The following is a 21,223-nucleotide window of genomic DNA, read 5'->3' on the forward strand; positions in this document are numbered from 1 at the left end:
TTCAGATGCCATAAACTTTTATCTAATTTTAGACTCTTGTCAAAATCATTTGTTTTTAAATTAAGTAATTGTATTATCTTGTGGCAGACAGACATTTGGTGGATTCAATCTATAATTATTGGGTAATTAAAAGTAATGATACCATTTGTGGTAATCCCTATATCATGTTGAAAAAATTAACCATTTTCAAGCAGCAAATTTAGGTATTACCTTAAATGGCATATTACATAGTTTTTGCATTAATTAGCATTAGTAATGGAGAGTGAGAAATAAATACTCATCCTGCCCCCACCCCAAAGGAGCTCATTACCATACATTGCTGTGGGTCTTTTAGATTATGAGTTGCTTAGCTAATTTTAATAAGCAGCCTCGCTTAATTCCTTAATAAGTGAGGAGTAATCTATGTTTTGCATAAAAATGATAAAGTTAGCCAGGACAGAAACAGATAGCAAGGCAATAATTGAAATGAGTCTAACATTTTATAATGTTGCTAGTAAGTATTTTAAAATTTCAGTTTATCTTTTCATGTGTGTACAAGTTACGCACGGAAGCGTATTTGATGAGATTTGTAAGGTGATAGTTCTGTTTTCTTTTTGATCTCTCTCTCTCTATATAAACACACCCATTTGTACAGAAGTACTGGATGATCCCGGTAATTCTGTTTAATTTATTTACGCCATGCCCAGAAATGTGTCTTAATTAAAAACTAATTTAAGACTGAATAAGTAGCTTTATTCAAAGAATTATTATGAAACTAGTGATATTTGAACTCCTGATTTTAGAATTGAAATACTGATTTAAATATATCAAGAACCACAAGCTTTTCTGACTTACTGATCAATATGTTTCATAATTTTTATTCTTTTGTCCAAATTATCAAGTTAAGACTCTCTCCCTTTTTTATTTATATATAAATGATTCATTGGTAATATTTTTTCTTTGAGTATTCATAACTGTAACATTGTAGGATGGGTCAGTCCATGCTACGGTGGCTACAGAGGGATGGTTGATAGCTAAATGAGCGGGGTCTTAGGTCCCCATTCTGAAAGGTGAAAGGTGAAAGCTTAAATAAGAGCTGACACTGAGCTCTTCTTGGCATTGCAGGTCATGGAGGCATAATATATTTATTCTCTGTGCTTGGGTTTTTAAGTACTTTAACACTGCATTTTCAGCTTTGTGAATAACATGTGTGCCTATGTGGGTAGCTAATGAGTTGACAGAAAAAGGAAATTCTGGACCAGAGTGAGCTATCAGCCTATCTACATTTGGAGCCCTATGTTAATTTACTTAAAAAAAAAATCTTCTTCATGATTGTTGAACTTGGCATTATGAATACAAACAAAACCTAAGGATTTTTAAGGTAATAAAAATAAGCATATTTTAAAATATCTACAAAGATTCCTTGTGACAAATATAATAGTAGTACTCTTAACCATTAGAGCTTGGAAAAGTCTGGAATCTTGTTTAATATATTATGCTGATGAATATTTTTCTAAGATTACTAATTCATAAGGCACAAAATATACATTTTTGAGTATTTTTTCTCCTGGTAAAGGAAGATGTATGTACACGGGGCCACCATGTGGCACAACCCCAATCCCAAAGGGTCTCATTCCCCTCTTCTTTTGAAGAGCTGCCTTTCTGCAGCCCCACCACAGGGCACCAGGGCATGGACTACTGCTTGAGGGCACCTCTCATGTCGTGCCGTGGGTCGCCCTAAATGTTTGACATGAATGCCTAAATCATTCATTTTCTCTTTAGAATGAATACTATTTCGTATATTGTGGCTCTTAGCATCATTGCAAATTTGTTTAGAAGCTTGTGGCTACTTTATTTACATAGAACGCAGGATGGTATATCTGTTGGTATCCTTGGTATCAAAATACTAGGAATAGCCCTGTTTTGAATTATAGAGTGCTTTAGGTCAACACACAGAGTGAACTGAAGCATGTTGGTAGGTAAATGTGTCTACACTGTTGCGCTGTTACTGCTGCTGCTTCTGCTATTATGAGTACCACTGCTTCCTGACATTCATAAAATAATACTGTTGTAATTATAAGTTAGTAATAATAACAGCTACTATTTGCCAGGAACTATTCTAAGTGTTTCACGTGATTTAGCAAGTGTAATCCTGACCAAAACTCAATAATCGTATAATCACTTATTTTTGCAGAAGAGGAAATCAAGAAATAGGAACAGTGGCCTGACTAATAGCACAGGGCTTGTGAGTCAGGGGAGCTGGATGGGAACCCTGGCAGTTTGGCCCTGGGATTCCTGCTTCCAACTTTTATAATATACCTCCTCACAAGAGGACTGGTTTTAGATAGTTTTTCATTTTTAAGTTGAGTTAATTTAAATGAAATTCATCATCTGCCCAACTAGTTTTAAAATGCTCTGGGTTCTAAAACGTTAAATCAATACTGACCATCCACATTATATTTATGAAAATTGAGGTGGTGCCATTATTTGCACTTTGAAATTACAAAATGTCTCTCTTGTAGCTCACTCCTCCCCCAGTGCTCATTCCCCAAGTGCTTGCTTGCATTGGAATGTCAACTTAAAATTCTTAGCAAATGAGTCAGTAAACTAACATAGGTGTATGGGCTGTGTGTTGACACGCTGAAAAAAATTAGTGTTTTAGCAAAGATACTTGCACAAAAAAAGCACTACTTGAAAATAATATACATGCGTATTTCAACACCTTTTCTTTTCTATAGTTATTACTTAGGTCAGATAATCATTTGTACATGTGTATGCAATTTTGCACACCTGTGTATAGGTAAATATGGGATTTGTCAAATTGATACGTGAATGCAACTACCATTTTGGTGCATGCTAACTAGAAGTGAATCCCCAGACTCTACCTGAAAAACAGCAATAACATGCCAGTTTTACATTTACTATTAGACGGCATTTAATTCATTGATGAGTTCTAGTAGACACTGACCATTCTTTATATCTACTGAGAACTTTAAAATTATAAGAGAAAGAGACTGAATGCTTATGAAATTAAATAATAATTTAAGCATTTGGAATCACATAAAAATACTGAAGAGTGATTTAGCGCAGATACTGTGTATTCAGTGTCATGATGTGCTTTGAACATATTTCAGAATTTTACATATTTTGATAATTAATACCTGCTAATATCTATGTGTTAGATATAGATATATATATTTGGATACATATACAGATGAAGTTAACATAGAGTACTCTCTACTTGACCAACCCTCATTCAGGATTCTTTGAGTTAAATTACTAGTTTATATTATATCATGCCTGTTCTTGTTTCTTACACTAAAGTTACCTACTTTATGATTTAGTTTTATATAAAAGTTTCCACACAATGTCCAGCTACTCAATAAGCATTTGTTCTAGGCACAGAGTTGCTAAGAGTTACAAAGTCCTTAAGAAACATATAGGTAGTCAGGGAGATCAGTATGTGCAACAAGAATATCAAAAAAACCCATATGATTTAGTTCACCCACCTCCTGTTCCTTACTGGAAACTTCACTGGACGCTGGCCCCGCACTGGGCTCCCTGTCCTGACTCACAGGCTGTTGGAAGATAGAACAAGGCACGTACAAGTTGGAACACACAATTATAGCGCATGCTGTGTTGAGACGGTTAACTGTGCAAGTTGAGTAATCAAGGGGGACTAGGACTGTCACTGTAAACAAGGAGGGAAACGTATGTAAGAAGGAGGTCACTCTATACAAAGGCAGAAAGAGGCTGGTTCTGTAGGAACTTGAATGGATTTTGGGAAGTAGGGAGACAGGGAGCATACTTGGTAGGTAGGCCTGAATAAGAGTCTTGCTATAAATGCATTTCGTGCCCAGAACATGTAGGAACACATCTGTGCTTTGAAATCATTTGTCATTAGGAGTGAGAAGAAGGCATTGGTGGGAGTGAGAGATACAGAGGAATTCTGAAGGCAGAAGACACTACACCATGACTGATTGGAGGATGTAACCTAGCTATCTGTCTTAGGCATTGGAAAGACCTCTGGCTGAGGAAATGGTGCAAGTTTGAGAGGAAACTCACAATTTGTAAATTACATGTAAAATTAGAAATGACGACAGGGTAGCTAAATGGAGATGGGAGAACACTTAACCCATATATTGTATTTTTTTTATCTCGTATGTCTTCCTATAGACTGTGCTAAACAAGAGCTCTTATCTTTTTATTCAGTTTTTTATCTCTTAGAGTATTATAAAGGCTTAAAAATATTGTAGGATGAAAGGATCGGGATGGAACGAGTAAATAAATGAACAAATAGTTGGAACATAACAAAAAACTATGAAAGGAGCAAAAACCGAAGAAACATGTAAGGAATTTAGCAGAAATATCTTTCAGCACAGGAATCTCATACTCATCCCTGAAACCCCTGTCCTTCAAAAGACACAGTGCTTCACTGAGAAAATTTTGCTGGATCCAACATAATGCATGACTTAAGATGGAAATTTATTTTAATAAATTTAATTTTTTTCAATCACTGTCTTCATCTTTTAACTTTATGTATCATGACAGTACTTTTAGGGAACATATCCTCATTGAAAATACATTTTATTTGGATAACAACTAATTATATTTTATCAGGTTTTATCCCACTATCTTTTTCAAAATTATTTCTCTTCCAGGAGTGTTTATTTAAATATTTTCTTTCACTGGATGTAAGTGTAATCACAACCCACATTAAGTAAATTTATTCACATTTAAATTATATATAGTTTATTCTCCCAGTACTTTCAGTGAGATAAATCAGAATAAGTACTTGCTAAGAAATGTTATACTTTTTATTGAGAATATGATTAATGAAATACCCATATATAAAAGTCATTTAAATTGTCATAAGCCCACCATTAATGCTTAATATTTGTTAGTTAAATATATATCTAGATCTTACAGAGTATAATAAATATTTTTTTCATTTAAAGTCCCTATTAATCTATTTATTAAACATCTTTTACATGTTTGGTGTTGTACAGGTAACAGGGGTATGTTAGATCCACCGCCCTTGAGTGTTTTACAGTCTAGTGAAATGTCTCAAAGTCTGTGATTTTGTGTGCCCTGCGAGTGCTAGTCGAAAGTAAGAGGTTTCCCTTTTCAGAACTTTGGCTCTGTAGGGCTGGATAGCTTCCGAGGTGTTCACATTGACAAGACATCTCATTTGGTTTTGAGACTTTAATAAAGGGGAAGAATGATTTTCTGAAGTAACCCTACAATGCATTATAAACTAGGATGGAGTTTGTTAAGTCTGGTAACGGCAATGTCTATGTTATTACTGGCAGCAGAATAAAAAAGGAGAAATTTATAATCCTTATCAGAAAAGTGTTGTCTTTCTTAAAAAGCAAAAGTCATGCTTTCATTGTGGCATAACGTTATTCTTATGTTCATAAAAGCTGATTAGCTGATTTATCCATGTAACATGTAAACTATTTCAGTCATTTTCACGAAATGGACATCTCTAGACAGTCATTTCTGCAGCCAATTATTTTCCATGTAAAGAGTATAGAAATTAAGTATTTGATGAAATACAGCAAAAATTGATTCTTTTCTCATTTCTACTTTCTGAAGCATGTGACACCATGAAGATTCTGCTTTAGTTGTGTAATTGTTCAGTTAAATGGGCTAATGAACAGTAAAGCCATTTTCTGAATCACTAAAGGAAAACTGCTCAAAAGCATGAAAATGTTTCTCGCTGAACAAGAAAAAAGACTACAAAGAAAACAGGGCAATGGTCAAATCAGACTCTAGAAAAGAAGTTAGACAATTGTATTAAAAATTAATAAATCAGTACAGTATTTTATTTTCCTAATGCTAATATTTAAATTTTATTTGTGTGATGTTAAACCTCATATTAAGAAAAATTTTTCTTAAGCATCAAATTTGTTTATTATCAAAGATTCAAAGTGAATGACTGTTCCTTGGAAACTGAGGTAATTCTTAAAGTGAAAAGAAGACAAAATTGGAGGAATGCAAATGTTATTTGAACAAACAATTTTCTTTTGTGTAAACCAGAAGAAAGTAGCATTTATTTTCTTGACTCCTGGACTTTCAGGTCATGTAATAGATTTAAAAAATTTTTTTGAACGTTAAAGCTGGAAGAGACTTTAGTGATAATTTATTTTTAAAAGTCTCATTTTAGGAATGAGACAAGGGGTGAATGACCTGCCCAAGGTCACATATCTTGTCAACAGCAGATTCTAGTTAGAAGCTTCAGAACACCTCAGTCTACAGTTAGCTCAAAATGAATTAAAGAGAGAAAAAATTATCTAAAGGATCTGAGTTATAAACTAGTGATTCATGATCATTTAGTGAAAAATATACTTTCTACTTAGATTGAAGTTGCAAGAAAACTGACAAATTTTTCCTTTATATTTTCCTGTTTTCATTATCACTGTCATGACTTCTCAATTGACTTCTATTTCAAATCAGTGTTTAAGGTTGTCGGTAAATAACTGGAAAATAACTGCTTCTTGCAGCTGGATGAAGAAGCCTCGGTGTGGCGTACCTGACCAGACAAGAGGTAGCTCCAAATTTAATATTCGTCGAAAGCGATACGCATTAACGGGACAGAAGTGGCAGCACAAACACATCACTTACAGGTATAAAAATGAATGATGGATTATTGGGGTTTTTTTCCATTTTTTCACTATTTATTTTGACATTTTGTTTGAGATCTTATGCACATTGACTGCATGGTAACATACAATGATGAAATGTTAACATAAGGAAGCAAAAAATTGCAATTCAGAAGAGAGTAAATTGTCCATCTGCCTTGTAGATTTCCTTGAAACTCTTGGTCTCTTTTGTAAACTAGATCTTCCAGCTTCTTGAATGAATGCTAAGATTCAGAGTGACTTTCAGATGAGTACTTAACACGTAACATTCTTTAGCAAGTACTTACACTCTAGAAAAAAAAATCAAATTATACAAATAACTGCAATTTAAACAAAATGTCTTTAAATTATTAGCCTTTAGTATCAGTTCAACCATTTTACTTTCTATCTTTTTAGCAACAATGCAAATGGATCATCCTTTCTTGTCTTCAATGAAGGATGCCTAAGGGATGTGAGTGCCTTCCAGTCTGGAGTGGCAGTTGCTGCTAATGGAGATGTTCATATTTATTTATTCATTAATTGAACAACTGTTTATATTGAGTCCCAGTTTCAATGAAGGAAAAAGCTAGGTATTGGGGATATAGCACTAAATAAAACATAGGAATTCCATCTGTCCCCATGGAATCTACAGTCATGTGGAAAAATTGAACAATGATATAAATGTGATGCATGTTATAAAGGAACAGGATGCAACAGAAATGTAGACAGTGGTCATTCAACCCACTTTAGAAAACCAGGAATGGTCTCCCTTCTGTCTTGAAAGCAAAAAGTTGTATTAAAGGAAATTCATATATGTGTTCAAGAACATTTAGCCTCCATTTATGATAACTAGGAATCAAAGCAAAGATTTTGATTACTTTTGATTACTTACTTAATCAAAAAATGGCATCTACAAAAATCAAAACTACAGCTTCATTATATATTTCACATATAATGTGAACAATATAATGTAAAATGTTGGGGAAAAATATTGAGGAAAACAACAACAAAAAATACTTGCCACCTCTACTTCCATTCAACAACATTGTGTAACTACTTATAAGAGAATAAAAGAAAATAAAATATATAAGGATTTATAAAGAAATAATACTATCCTAGGTTGCAGCTTTTTCTCATTCAGGACTTTGAATATATCTTGACACTGTGTTCTGGCCAGCAATATTTGTGTAGAGAAATCAGCTGAAAGCCTTATGGGGGTTCCCTCATAACTAACTCTTTATTTTTCTCTTGTTGCCTTTATAATCACTTCTTTGTCTTTAACTTTGGCCATCTTGATTATAATATGTCTTTGTGTAGGTGATGGGAATGTAGTTTGGTGCAGCTATTGTGGAAAATAGTATGGAGGTTTCTCAAAAGATTAAAAATAGACTTATCATATGATCCAGCAATCCCATTCCTGGGCATATATCCAGAGAGAACCTTAATTCAAAAAGATACATGTCCCCACTGTTCACAGCAGCACTATTTACAATAGCCAAGACATGGAAACAAACTAAATGTCCATCAACAGATGACTGGATAAAGAAGATGTGGTGTATTTATACAGTGGAATACTACTCAGCCACAAAAATGATAAAATAATGCCATTTGCAGCAACAGAGATGGACTTAGAGATTGTCATTCTAAGTGAAGTAAGCCAGAAAGAAAAAGGAAAATACCATATGATATCACTTATATGCGGAATCTAAAAAAAAAAAAAAAAAGGAAAACTAACTTATTTATGAAACAGAAACAGGTTCACAGACACAGAGAACAAACTTATGGTTACCAGGGTGGAAGAAGGTGGGAAGGGATAGACTGGGGGTTTGAGATTTGCAGATACTAGCTATTATATATAAAATAGATAAACAAGTTTATACTGTATAGCACAGGGAACTATATTCAATATCTTATAGTAACTTATGGTGAAAAATAATATGAAAACAAATATATGTATGTATATGTATGACTGAAGCATTATGCTGTACACCAGAAATTGACACAGCATTTGTAAACTGACTATACTTCAATGAAAATATATAAAGAAAGAAAAAAAAAAAGAAATGAAACTATCTTTAATCACAGTTTGTATAACTTTCTATACAGAACACCCAGAATAAACTCTAGGTATTTGTTTTTAGAAATAATAAAAGAATATAGCCAGCTTTAAAAAATTAACGGATTTTATTTTCTGGGCAATTTTAAATTTACAAAACTGTTGAACAGATAATACCAGTAGTTCTCACTCCCCCCACCATATACACACTCACATAGTTTCTCCCATAGTCAGGATCTTAATTAGTGTAAATATCTGTTACCGTTGTTGAGCCAGCATTGCTATATTACTGACTAAAATCTATGGTTTACCCTAGAGTTTACTCTTTGTGTTGTAGGATTTTGACAAATGCTTAGTATCATATAGCATTACAGGGTCATATAGAATAGCTTCACTGCCCTGAAAATGATTTGTTGCATATATTTATCCCTCTTCTCCCCCTAGACTCCTGGAAACTACTGACTGTTTTAATGTCTTTATAGTTTTGCCTTTTTCAGAATGTCATATAGTTGGAAACATACAGTTTGTAGTCATTTCAGACTGCCTTCCTTCACTTAATAATATGTGCCTAAATTTCCTTCACATCTTTTCATGACTTGATAGCTCATTTCTTTTTATTACTGAATATTATTCATTGAATGGATGTGCCACAGTCTGTTTACCCATTTACCTACTAAAGACTTCCTGGTTGCTTCCAGTTTTTGGCAACTGTGAATAAGACTATTATAAATATGTGTGTGTGGGTTTTTGTGTGGGTTTTTAATTTTCGACTTATTTGAACAAATACCTAGGAGTACAATTTTGCTGATCACATGGTAAGACTATGGTTAGCTTTTTAAGAAACTACCAACATATCTTCCAAGTCACTATACCATTTTGCATTACCACCAATGGTGAATGAAAGTTCCTGTTGCTCTACAACCTTGTCAGGATTTGGTGTTGTCAGTGTTCTGGATGTACCATTCTAATAGGTGGTGTCTCATTGTTGTTATAATTCGCAATTCCCTAATGACAGATGAAGCTGAGCATACTTTCATGTGCTTAATTTGCCAGCTGTATATCTTCTTTTGTGAAATGTCTGTTTAGATCTTTTGACCTACTTTTAATTGAGTTGCTATATTAGGTGTTATTTGTTCTCTCTTGGATTACAAGTCTCTTATCATATATGTTTTCAAATATGTTCTCCCAGTGTGTGGCTTGACATTTCATTCTCTTTTCAGTGTCTTTTGCAGAACAGAAGTTTTAATTTTAATGAAGTCCAGCTTCTCTGTTTTCTCTTCTGTATTGTGCTTTTGGTGTTGTATCAAAAAAAATCATTGCCAAACCTAAGGTTGCTTAGAATTTCTCCTATGTTATCTTACAAAAATGTTAATAGTCTTGCTTTTACCTTTAGGTCTGTGTTACATTCTAAGTCCCTTTTTGTGAAAGGTGTAAAGTCAGTGTCTAGATTCAGTGTTTTTGCATGTGGATGGTCAGTTGTTCCAGCACTATTTGTTGGAAAGCCCGCCCTTTCTCCATTGCCTTTGATCTTTACTTAAAGATCAGTTGACTGTGTGTGGGGGTAAACGTCTGGGCTCTTTATTTTACTTCATTGCTCTATGTGTCTGTTCATAAACCAGTGTCACACTTTCTTGATTACTATAGTTTTACAGTAAATCTTGATATCTGATAGTGTCAGTTTTCTGCGTTTATTCTTCTTCTCAGTGTTATGTTGTGCTTTCAGAGTATCTTTGTTCCTCTGTAGATAAAGATGCTTTTTCCCCCTCCTGGCTTCTTTCAAGGTTTTCTCTTTGCCTTTGGTTTTCTGTAGTTTGTATAGAATATTCCCACATGCAGATTTTGTCCTCTGAAAGTCCTGGATTTGTGGTTTGCTGTCTGTCATTATTTTGGAACATTCTTGGATACTATTTTAAATATCTCTTCCATTCCTATCTCTTTGCCTTCTAGCATTCCCATTATGTTATATCACAGCTTTTAAGTGCCCCACAGTTCTTGGATGCTCTGTTCTGCTTTCCATCCTTTTTTCCCTTTGCTTTTTTCAATTTGGGAAATTTCTGTTGCGTTATCTTCAAGGTCACTGATTCTTCCCTTGGTTATGTTCAGTCTCATGATGAGCCCATCAGAGACATTCTTCATTTCTGTTAATATTTTTTTGTTTCTAGCATTTCCTTTTGATTCCTTCTTGTAGTCTCAGTATCTCTGCTTATATTACCCTTTTTTTTTTTCATATTGTCCACTTTTTCCGTTAGAATCTTTAAAGTATTGATCATGTTTAATTTAACTTTCTAGTCTTTTAATTCCAAAGTCTCTGCCATATAGTCTGGTTCTAATGTTTCCTGTGTCTCTTCAGCCTATGTTTTTTCTTGTTTTTTAACATGCTATCAATTTTTGTTGAAAGCCAGGCATAATGTGTTGGTTCACACAAACTGAGGTAATACAACTTTAGAGTGAGGTTTTACATTTATCTGGTTAGGAGTTTGGCTGTCTAATGTTTCTTGTAGCTGAAGGTGTTGGAAGCTTCAGTTTCTCCTAGTGTCCTAGTTTTTGTCTCCCTGTTATCACTGAATATCCGTAGAAACTCTTTCTCAAATAGGTTCTGTGTCTTGCAGCTCTCTCATTTGTAATCCAGTGTTATTTTATTAAGCCCTGTTGCTGTGGTATAAGGTATTGTGGAGAGGAGGCAGTCTATAGTCTTGTAATTGAAATATCAATTTTTCAAGTGGACTTAACTTTTGGGGCTGTTACCCTCCGAATAGTAACTTAGCCTTTTACCTTTTTTTTTTTTGCTTCTTAATTATGATGGACTTTATTTCTGAGTTACTTTCAATAAAATTTATAAAGATAATGATACAAGTTATTCATAGTCCAATGCACAGGTTTTCATAATGGTCTAAGTACCGCTGTTGAAGGGTTGGCAGAGAGCTCGAGCGTTCGCTCACTGAGCATTTCTCCCCATTTTCCCCTTTATGATACGAGGTTCTGGGCATGTAAGTCATTATTTTCATTGCTACTTCTTGGTTCATTCCCAGTAAACAGAAAACACCAAATAGACTTTAAGTAAGTTCATTTTTTGAAACCTACACTCATGATAAAAGTAGTTCTAGAGCCAATGATCTCAGAAGGATCTGGCCCAGTGGCAAACCTACAAACCTACAAGCAAATACCCATGACTAACCTGTTTCCTGGCTTCTATCTCCCTTTATCCACTTTGCAATAACCACTAATAAAAGTAACTTTTTACCATATGATTTTTCTATTTCTCAAAAGTGTGACATGTTTATAAAAAACATTAGTTTACAAACTGGAAGATGATAAGCATGCCAATATTATTTGTCCAAACTGACACCCTAGTGAGTTGGCAGTCTAATGTAAGCCTTTTACGTTCTGTCTTCTCTTTCATGAGACGGCAATGATTCAGGGGCTTTTGCTTCTGGCAAGCTGTGATTCTTTGTATTCAACTTTCTCCCCAGTTTTGGGGGTGGCCGTTTGCCCTGTGACTGCAATCTCTAGTGGAACCAAGAAGAATTGTTCATTTTTTTGGTTTGCTCGGCATTTTTTCTTGTTGTGAGGTTTGGAGTGACAACTTCCAAGCTTTTTACATGTCAGAACAGAAACTGGAAGCTTTTTCCAGGATTCATAGACAAAGTACACACACAAGGACACACAGATACAAACACAGTAATCTTTACAAAAATCCTATTTAGAATAGATACAAAAATATGAGTGAAGAACAGATCTGTAAAAGATGTATAAGCTCTATAAAGTGAAAATTAGGAACCTTTACTGAAAGACAAGAAAAAAGACCAAAAATAAATGTAGAGATATATTTTTTCTTAATATAAGACAGAGTTAATATAATGAAGTTCAAATCTTCTACAAATTCAATGTAATTCTAATAAAAATCCCGATAATATTTCTTGTATAATTTAACAAACTGACTCAAAAATCTCTGAGGATTACTGAAGTCCCAATATTAATCAAAATATTTCCACCTACCAGATATGAAGATTTACTTTAAATCAGCACTTATTAAGGCAATATGTAGTGTTAGCACAGAGATAGAAAAATAATCCAGCATTGTCAAAAAGAGATCACAGAAATAGGCCTATGCGTATACATAAGAAAAAAAGATTTATGCCAGACCAGGCCTTGTAGATCACTGGGGAAAGGATGGGCTATTTTATTGAAGTTATTCTGTAATAATTGATTATCTATATGGAAAACAATAAAATTAGATTTTTTACCCTATACCACATAAAAAAATCAATAAATACTAATTGGATTAAAGTACAAAAATCAACTTCAGAAGTATAAAACTTACACGAATCTGCATATTGACATGTATTGTTTTCATTTCAAATAGTATTCTTTTTCTGACCTGATTTCTAAACTCTTGACAGTGCTGGCTGCTGACAGTGATTGGTGTCTTTGTATCCTTAGGTATTCAACCACCTCATTCATTTCAAAAAGAAAGAAAGAAACTGTTAAGAGCCATTATGTTCAGATCATAATTCCACTTATGCAGTGTCCCTCTACGGACAATTGTCTCAGCCAGTTTTGAATTTTCAAAGAATTAGTTGTTTATCCCTGTAAAATTCCAGGTTATTGATAAGCACAACATGTGGTTAAGAATTTTGGAGTGGGAAGGATCTGGATTTGAATCCTGACTCTGATTCCTGCTACCTGTAAAGCCAGGCTCAATTGACTTAATATTCTAAGTCTCATTTCCTCTGTGTACAATGTGAGTATTGTAACAATTCCTACCTTGTAAGGCTTGGGATAAAATTAAGTCAGATAGCATAAAACAAACAAGCAAACAGCACAGTGTTTGATACATAATTAATACTTAACCCTTGTTGACTATCACCTTAACTTCTTTTAATATATCAGAAAAATCCCAGAAATTGTTGTGAGTACATTTTAAGGATAATATACGTAGGATGCTAAGAAGTTTCTTTGTGTATAGTAAGTACTGTACAAGTATTTGCTACTACTTTCGATTTACTATACTTAGGGAAGTAAATACAAAATATGACATTGAAGCTTACAACATAATTATTCATGGAAAGGATAGCTGACTGTGACGTTACAGGATACAGATAAGAGTTGGTGTGGAGGTGGTTGAATATAGGTTTCATTTTATTGCAAACTCATTATAAGCCAACAGTATAATGTGGCTCAAACAAAGCTAGGATGAATAGAATTAGATTGATACAAAGTAAAGTGTTCAGAGCAGTGGAGATGCTAATTTTCCTCTTTGCTTCCCTGGCCACACCTTAGCTGATGTATCCTTTTCTCTTTGGGCCACCACACGTTCAGCTGCTTCTTGGCAACTTAACGTATGCCTCTAAGAAGAAATCAAGATGCTAAGAGATCTTGAAAGCAGCCTGCATGGGGAAGGGCTCAGGATTACAGCCGAAGAGTCTCAACATGATGGAAGGAATATTTAAGGAAGAAATTTTGAGTTATTCTCAAATACTTAAAGGCTTTCAGAAAAAAATACAATATTTTGAGCTATTGAAAAAATTAAATTATCCACCTTACAAGTCTTCATCATTGGATGCATAGAAACCAAGAAATATATTCACTTGTCAGGGAAATTAGAGAATATTTGTGGAAATGGTTGAAAAGTTAGATTACATAAATTTAAGATCTTTCCTATCTTTAATATGTGGAATTGGAAGGAACTTTTCTAAAATCAGTCCATTTAAAGGTAATGTCCAGTCTCCTACACCTTCCCCTTTAATGACCCCAGTGCTTGATGTCTGGAAATGGGAACTTCTGAGTTTATACCGTGTATGTATTCTTAGGGGGGTATGTGTAACTTGACTGATGTATAATTTACATACTGGTTATAATTATAATACAAATACTGGTGGCCATTCATCTCTTATTTAACTTGAATCTTTATGATCAATTTTCTTTTGGCAAATTTTGCTTCTTGGATAATTAGGTGTTGTTCATTCAATAAATGATTGCTGAAAATATTATATGGCATAACCGGCAACTGATGAGTTAGGCAAGGCTTGTGCTCTGATGGAGAAGGTAGTCTAGCATGGGGGTCAAGTGTATAGGTGAACAATTATAAGATAGTACATTGTGTATTCAAGACCATACAGGAGCTTCATTACATCAGAGAGCATATCCATTTTATACTCTCTAGAACCTAGTAGAGTTCCTGCTGTGTATTAGGCCTTCAATAAATAGTTGTTGAATAAACTGATGAATTCTTAGTAGGCTCTGTTTAAGCTTTATTCAAAACAATAACTGGACCTTAATGAGTAGCATAATTTTTTTTGAACTGTAATTGATTTAACAATGCTGTGTTAGTTTCTGGTGTATAGCGTAGTGATTCAGTTATATATATATATATATATATATATATACACACACTTAGAGAAGTATACCTATATATATATTCCTTTTCATATTCTTTTTCATTGTACATTATTGCAAGATATTGAATATAGTTCCCTGTGCTGAACAGTAGGACCATGTTATTTATCTATTTTATATATACTAGTTAGTATCTGCAAATCCCAGACTCCTAATTTGTCCCTTCCCCCTTTCCCCTTTGTAACCATAAGTTAGTTTTCTATGTCTGTGAGTCTGTCTCTGTTTTGTAAATATGTTCACTTGTGCCATTTTTTTTTGAGATTCCATATATAAGTGATATGAAAGACATGATATTTGTCTTGCTCTGTCTGACTTACTTCACTGAGTATGATAACCTTCAGGTCCATCCATGTTGCTGCAAATGGCATTATTTCATGCATTTTTATGGCTGAGTAGTACTGCATTGTTCACATGTATGAGCGTATGTGTGCAGAGACACTGTATTTCTTCTTTATCCAGTCATTTGTCGATGGACATTTAGGTTGTTTCCATGTCTTGGCTATTGTAAGCAGTGCTCTGTGAACACTGGGGTGCATGTATCTCTTTGAATTAGAGTTTACTACTTAATGGGTAATATGATTTTTTTTATCAAATAGATCTTTATTTCCCAGATTTACCAAATATTAAATAAAATAGATTTAGCCTAAATTCCTTTTCTCTACAAAATGTAAGTTCCTAAGTCATAATTTATGTAATAAATGGCTCATGTCCAACCATCAGTACATATTGGCAGGTGTATACTCAAAATATATACCAAATCTGACTATTTCTCAATATCTCCACTGGTACTCCTCTTGTCTGAAGCACTGTCATTTCTCACCTGAATATTTGCAAGAGTTCCCAATAGATCTCCTTGCTTCAATTCTTGCTCCACTTCAATATTTTCCACATCAAAGCTCAATCATTTCTTTAAAGCATAAGTCAGACACCACTTAAAGCAGAAGTAAGGATGTTCATGAAGCTCCAGTTTTTCCCTCTCTCACCTGGAGTAAAAGCCACACTCCTTGCAGTGGCCAACAAGGCCCTGTCTAATGTGATACTTCTGCTGCCTTTCTGACCACACCTCTTGATGCTTGCCCTCTGTCTCTGCTCAGACTATACCAGCCACCTTGCTGTTCCTTGGACTTGCCAAGCGTGTCTCCCCATCTGGCCCTTTCACCTGCCATTTCTTCTTCCTGGAATACTTCCTGCCCCACCTCCATTTTCACTTGGTTTGCTTTCTTATTTTCTTTGTATATAATGACTGATATTTATCATCAAATAATCATTGTAAACATGGTCTGCAGCGTGTATTAGAAAATAGTGAAAACCTTGTTGTAGATGTACGGTCTAGCTTAGAATGTAAAATGGTTGATTCTTGAGTCAAAATGTTTGGGTTGAGAAACTAGTTCTGCCATTCTAATTGTTTTCTACATTCCTCTAAATCTCAAACTGTTTCTTTGTATGATAGGTATATATGTCAGTCTCATTGGGCTTCTCAGGGGGCTAAATAAGATATTGTGAAATGCTTGCCTGGCTCATAGTAAATGCTTAATTAATGTCATTATTATGTCGGTATGATTCCTGCCTAACATTGGTAACTAAATTGATATAGTTACAATTGGGTTAAAAATATAATCTGCATATTATTTTTTTTACCAGAAAGTATATCTTAAATATTTTTCCATACTGCTAAATAGCTTTAAAATGGTAAAATAATTTTGAGCCCTATGTGTATTATGGCATGTAATGGAGACATCATAATGTTTATACCTTTTAGCTAACAATTTGCTTTTATTATTGCACTGCAATAAATATTCACCTGGCTATTATACCCTTTTACATATTGAGATAGTCCCTTAGTGAAATTCATGGATTCATGGGTCTACGTCTGTTGGTTGAAGTCGTCTGAAACTTATTTATGAGTCCTGTGAAATTTGCTCATTACTTTTCACAAGATGGTATGAATGTATACTACCACAATATAAAATACTTACACATATATACATTTATTTCATTTTGTTCTATTTAGAAAAAATAGAAAAAGAAGTGAGGAAAGAGAAATATCTGATTAGTGCTAAATAAATTTAAAATCATTTTTATTTTATTATTAGCCTCAAGACAAATAAGCTAATTAAAGAATGTCCAAGTTCTTTAAATGTGTATAATTGTTAAATATTTGCATTAAAAGGCTATTCACTCATATTGCTTTATTTTAACTAGAAATAAGTATATAAGAAAAAATAGATCATCAGAAATTGTCATTAATTGACCTTTAAAAACTTAGAAATAACTTTGAGTCCACTGAGTTGGTGGTCATGGTTAAGAACGTAAAGACATTGTTTGAAAGTAAGGTGTGCACGCAACAGTGTGCCCCTAAAAGTAATAATAACCGGATAGAATTACATTTTTTTAAAAGTTCCATCTTGAAGCTGATGCACCTGTTTGATCATTTGGCAAAGCTGCCCTTCTATTGTTGTTTAGAAAACAAAGTGGTTGGTCTAATTGCCCCACTGTTAACAATTCCGCAGAGAAGTTCTCATTTATAGCCTTGGTAGCTGAATTCTGTACTGCTGAGAATTAAATGACCCAGGGTAGTGAAATCTAGTGATAGAGACATGAGGAATTAATTAATTTCTTTCCTCTTGAATATGACTGTTTTTCTAATATTTTACTCAACTGAATAGATGAAGACCTGTAATAAGTCAATCTGTAATAAGTCAGATTATATATGCTAAATCCATGCTGATTATTCTTTTTTTTCTAAATTTCAGTATAAAGAACGTAACTCCTAAAGTAGGAGACCCTGAAACCCGTAAAGCTATTCGCCGTGCCTTTGACGTATGGCAGAATGTAACTCCTCTGACGTTTGAAGAAGTTCCCTACAGTGAATTAGAAAATGGCAAACGTGATGTGGATATCACCATCATTTTTGCATCCGGCTTTCATGGAGACAGTTCTCCCTTTGATGGAGAGGGAGGGTTTTTGGCACATGCCTATTTCCCTGGACCAGGAATTGGGGGAGATACTCATTTTGACTCAGATGAACCATGGACTCTAGGAAATCCTAATCATGATGGTAAGTGCATAGTTTTATTCATTGTAATTTTTTCTCCTTTTATTTATATTTTTGGAATTTCCAAGTGATTTACTAATATGCAAACTGAATCTAAACAAACTAAATTTGTCTTTAAAATTATCAAATACTGAGGCTTTTTGTAACATTTTAGAACAAGAGTTTCTATGGGTCACTAGACTAATAATTTTTCATGTGGCTTTTGATTAAAGAATAGAACTTTACACTGTTCTAAATACTCTAAAGTGAATTTTGTTTTCTATAAAATGTCATTTAAAAGATTCCATAGTTTTCAAATCATAGGACATGCATTAAACAAATTCTGTGATTTTTTTTTTTTTACTCTTTATTCCAGAGTTCCCACTTGAAATTTAACCCTGATTAACATTTGTGGTGTGGCTTCTGTATCTTTTTTTTCCCCCCCATTACCACCTTTCTTTTTTTTTTTTTTTTAGATTGAAGTACAGTGAATCATAATGTGTTAATTTCTAGTGTACAGCACAATGTCCTAGTCATGTATATATATACATATATTCATTTTCATATTTTTTTCATTAAAGATTATTACAAGACATTGAAATAATTCTCTGAGCTAATATAGAGGAAATTTTTTTAAATCTATTTTTAATATATAGTGGGTAACATTTGTAAATCTCAAACTCCCATATTTATCCCTTCCCACCCCCTTTCCCCAGTAACCGTAAGACTGTTTACTAAGTCTGCCAGTCTGTTTCTGTTTTGTAGATGAGTTCATGGTGTCCTTTTTTTTTTTAGATCCCCGTATGAGTGATATCATATGGTATTTTTCTTTCTCTTTCTGGCTTACTTCACTTAGAACGATGATTTCTAGTTCCATCCATGTTGCTGCAATTGACATTGTTTTATTCTTTTTTATGGCTGAGTAGTATTCCATTGTATAAATATACTACAAATTCTTTATCCAGTCCTCTGTTGATGGACATTTAGGTTACCTCCATGTCTTGGATATTGTATATAGTGCTGCTGGGAACATTGAGGTGCATGTATCTTTTTGAATTAGGGTTCTCTTCAGATATATACCCAGAAGTGGAATTGCTGGGTCATATAGTAGGTCTGTTTTTAGTTTTTTGGGGAATCTCTATACTGTTTTCCATAATGGCTGCACCAACAGTGTAGGAGGGCTCCCTTTACTCCACACTGTCTCCAGCATTTATCATTCATCGAATTTTGAATGATGGCCTTTCTGAATGGTGTGAGGTGATAACTCACTGTAGTTTTGATTTGCATTTCTCTGATAATTAGTGATATTGAGCATTTTTTCATGTGCCTATTGGCCATTTGTATGCCTTCATTGGAGAATTCCTAGTTTAAGTCCTCTGCCCATTTTTGGATTGGGTGGTTTGTTTTTTTTATTAAGTTGTATGACCCGTTAATATATTCTTGAAATTAAGCCTTTGTCAGTCACATCATTTGCAAATATTTTCTCCCATTCCGTAGGTTACCATTCTGTTTTCCTTTTGGTTTCCTTTGCTGTGCAAAAGCTTATAAATTTAATTAGGTCCCATTTGTTTATTTTTGCTCTTATTTCTATTGCCTGAGCAGTTTGCACTAGGAGAACATTGCTAAGATTTATGTCAGATAATGTTTCTCCTATGTTTTCTTCTAAGAGATTTATTGTGTCTTGTCTTATAATTAAGTCTTTAAGCCATTTTCAGTTTATTTTCATGTATGGAGTGAAGGAGTGTTCTAACTTTATTGATTTACATGCTGCTATCCAGTCTTCCCAGCACAATTTGCTGAAGAGACTGTCTGTTCTCCATTGTATATTTTTGCCTCCTTTGTCAAGATTAATTGACCATAGGTCTATGGATTTATTTTTGGGTTCTCTATTCTGTTCCATTGATCCATATATATCTGTTTTTATGCCAATACCATGCTGTTTTGATTACAGGACCTTCATAGTATTTTATAAAGACTGGGAGGGTTATTCCTCCAGCTTCATTCTTTCTCTTCAATATTGTTCTGGCAATTCTGGGTCTTTTGTGATTCCATATAAATTTTAGGATTGTTTGTTCTAGTGAAAAATGTCCTGGGTAATTTGATAGAGATCATGTTAAATCTGTAGATCGCCTTGATGAGTATGACCATTTTAATGATATTGTTTCTTCCAATCCAAGAGCATGGGATATCTTTCCATTTCTTTAAGTCTTCTTTAATTTCCTTAATCAGTGTTTTGTAGGTCTCTGTGTTTAAGTTTTTCACCTCCTTGGTCAGAGTTATTCCTAAGTATTTTATTGTTTTGGATGCAGTTTTAAAATTTCTTTACTTTCTTTTCCTGCTAATTCATTGTTATCATAAAGAAATGCAACTGATTTTTGTATGTTAATCTTGTATCCTGCTCCCTTGCAGAATTCTTTTATTAGCACTAGTAGTTTGTGTGTGTGTGTGGAGCTTTTAGGGTTTTCTATGTATAGTATCATGTCATCCACATATAGTAACAATTTTACCTCTTCTCTTCCAATTTGGATCATTTTATTTCTTTTTCTTGCCTGATTGCTGTGGCTAGGACTTCCAAGACTATGTTGAATTGAAGTGGTGAGAGTGGGCATCCTTGTCTTGTTCCAGATTTTAGTGGAAGCTGTTCAATTTTTCACCACTGAGTACTATGATGACTGTAGATCTGTCATAAATAGCTTTTATTTTGTTGAGATATATTCCCTCTATACCCACTTTGGTGAGATTTTTTTTTATCATAAATGGGTGTTGAATTTTATCAAATGCTTTTTCTGTATCTATTGAGATCATCATGTGATTTTTGTCCTTTCTTTTGTTGATGTGGTGTATCACATTGATTGCTTTGCATATGTTGAACCAGCCTTCTGTTCCTGGGATGAATCCAACTTGATCATGGTGTATGATCTTTTCTATGTGCTTTTGGATTCTGTTTGCTAATATTTTGTTGAGGATTTTTGTATCTATGTTCATCAGTGATTTTGACCTGTAATTTTCTTTTTTGGTTGTGTCTTTGTCTGGTTTTGGTATCAGGGTGATGGTGGCTTCATAGAAGGAGTTTGGGAGTACTCCCTCCTTTTCAGTCTTTTGGAAGAGTTTGAGAAGGACTAGTGTGAGTTCTTC

At 34.0% G+C, this 21,223-nt stretch overlaps 1 protein-coding gene across 1 annotated transcript in view; it reads left to right on the forward strand.

Annotated features, from left to right (window-relative positions):
• MMP16 (matrix metallopeptidase 16) overlaps positions 1–21,223 on the forward strand; it is a 274,901-nt gene that overhangs the window by 137,114 nt on the left and 116,564 nt on the right. Inside the window, exons 3-4 of the mRNA XM_006193949.2 lie at positions 6,486–6,608; positions 17,808–18,112. Of these exons, the coding sequence (XP_006194011.1) occupies positions 6,486–6,608; positions 17,808–18,112 (428 nt within the window). The remainder of the gene's footprint in view (positions 1–6,485; positions 6,609–17,807; positions 18,113–21,223) is intronic.

Source organism: Camelus ferus, chromosome 29 (assembly GCF_009834535.1).
Source record: "Camelus ferus isolate YT-003-E chromosome 29, BCGSAC_Cfer_1.0, whole genome shotgun sequence".
Lineage (NCBI taxonomy): Eukaryota > Metazoa > Chordata > Mammalia > Artiodactyla > Camelidae > Camelus > Camelus ferus.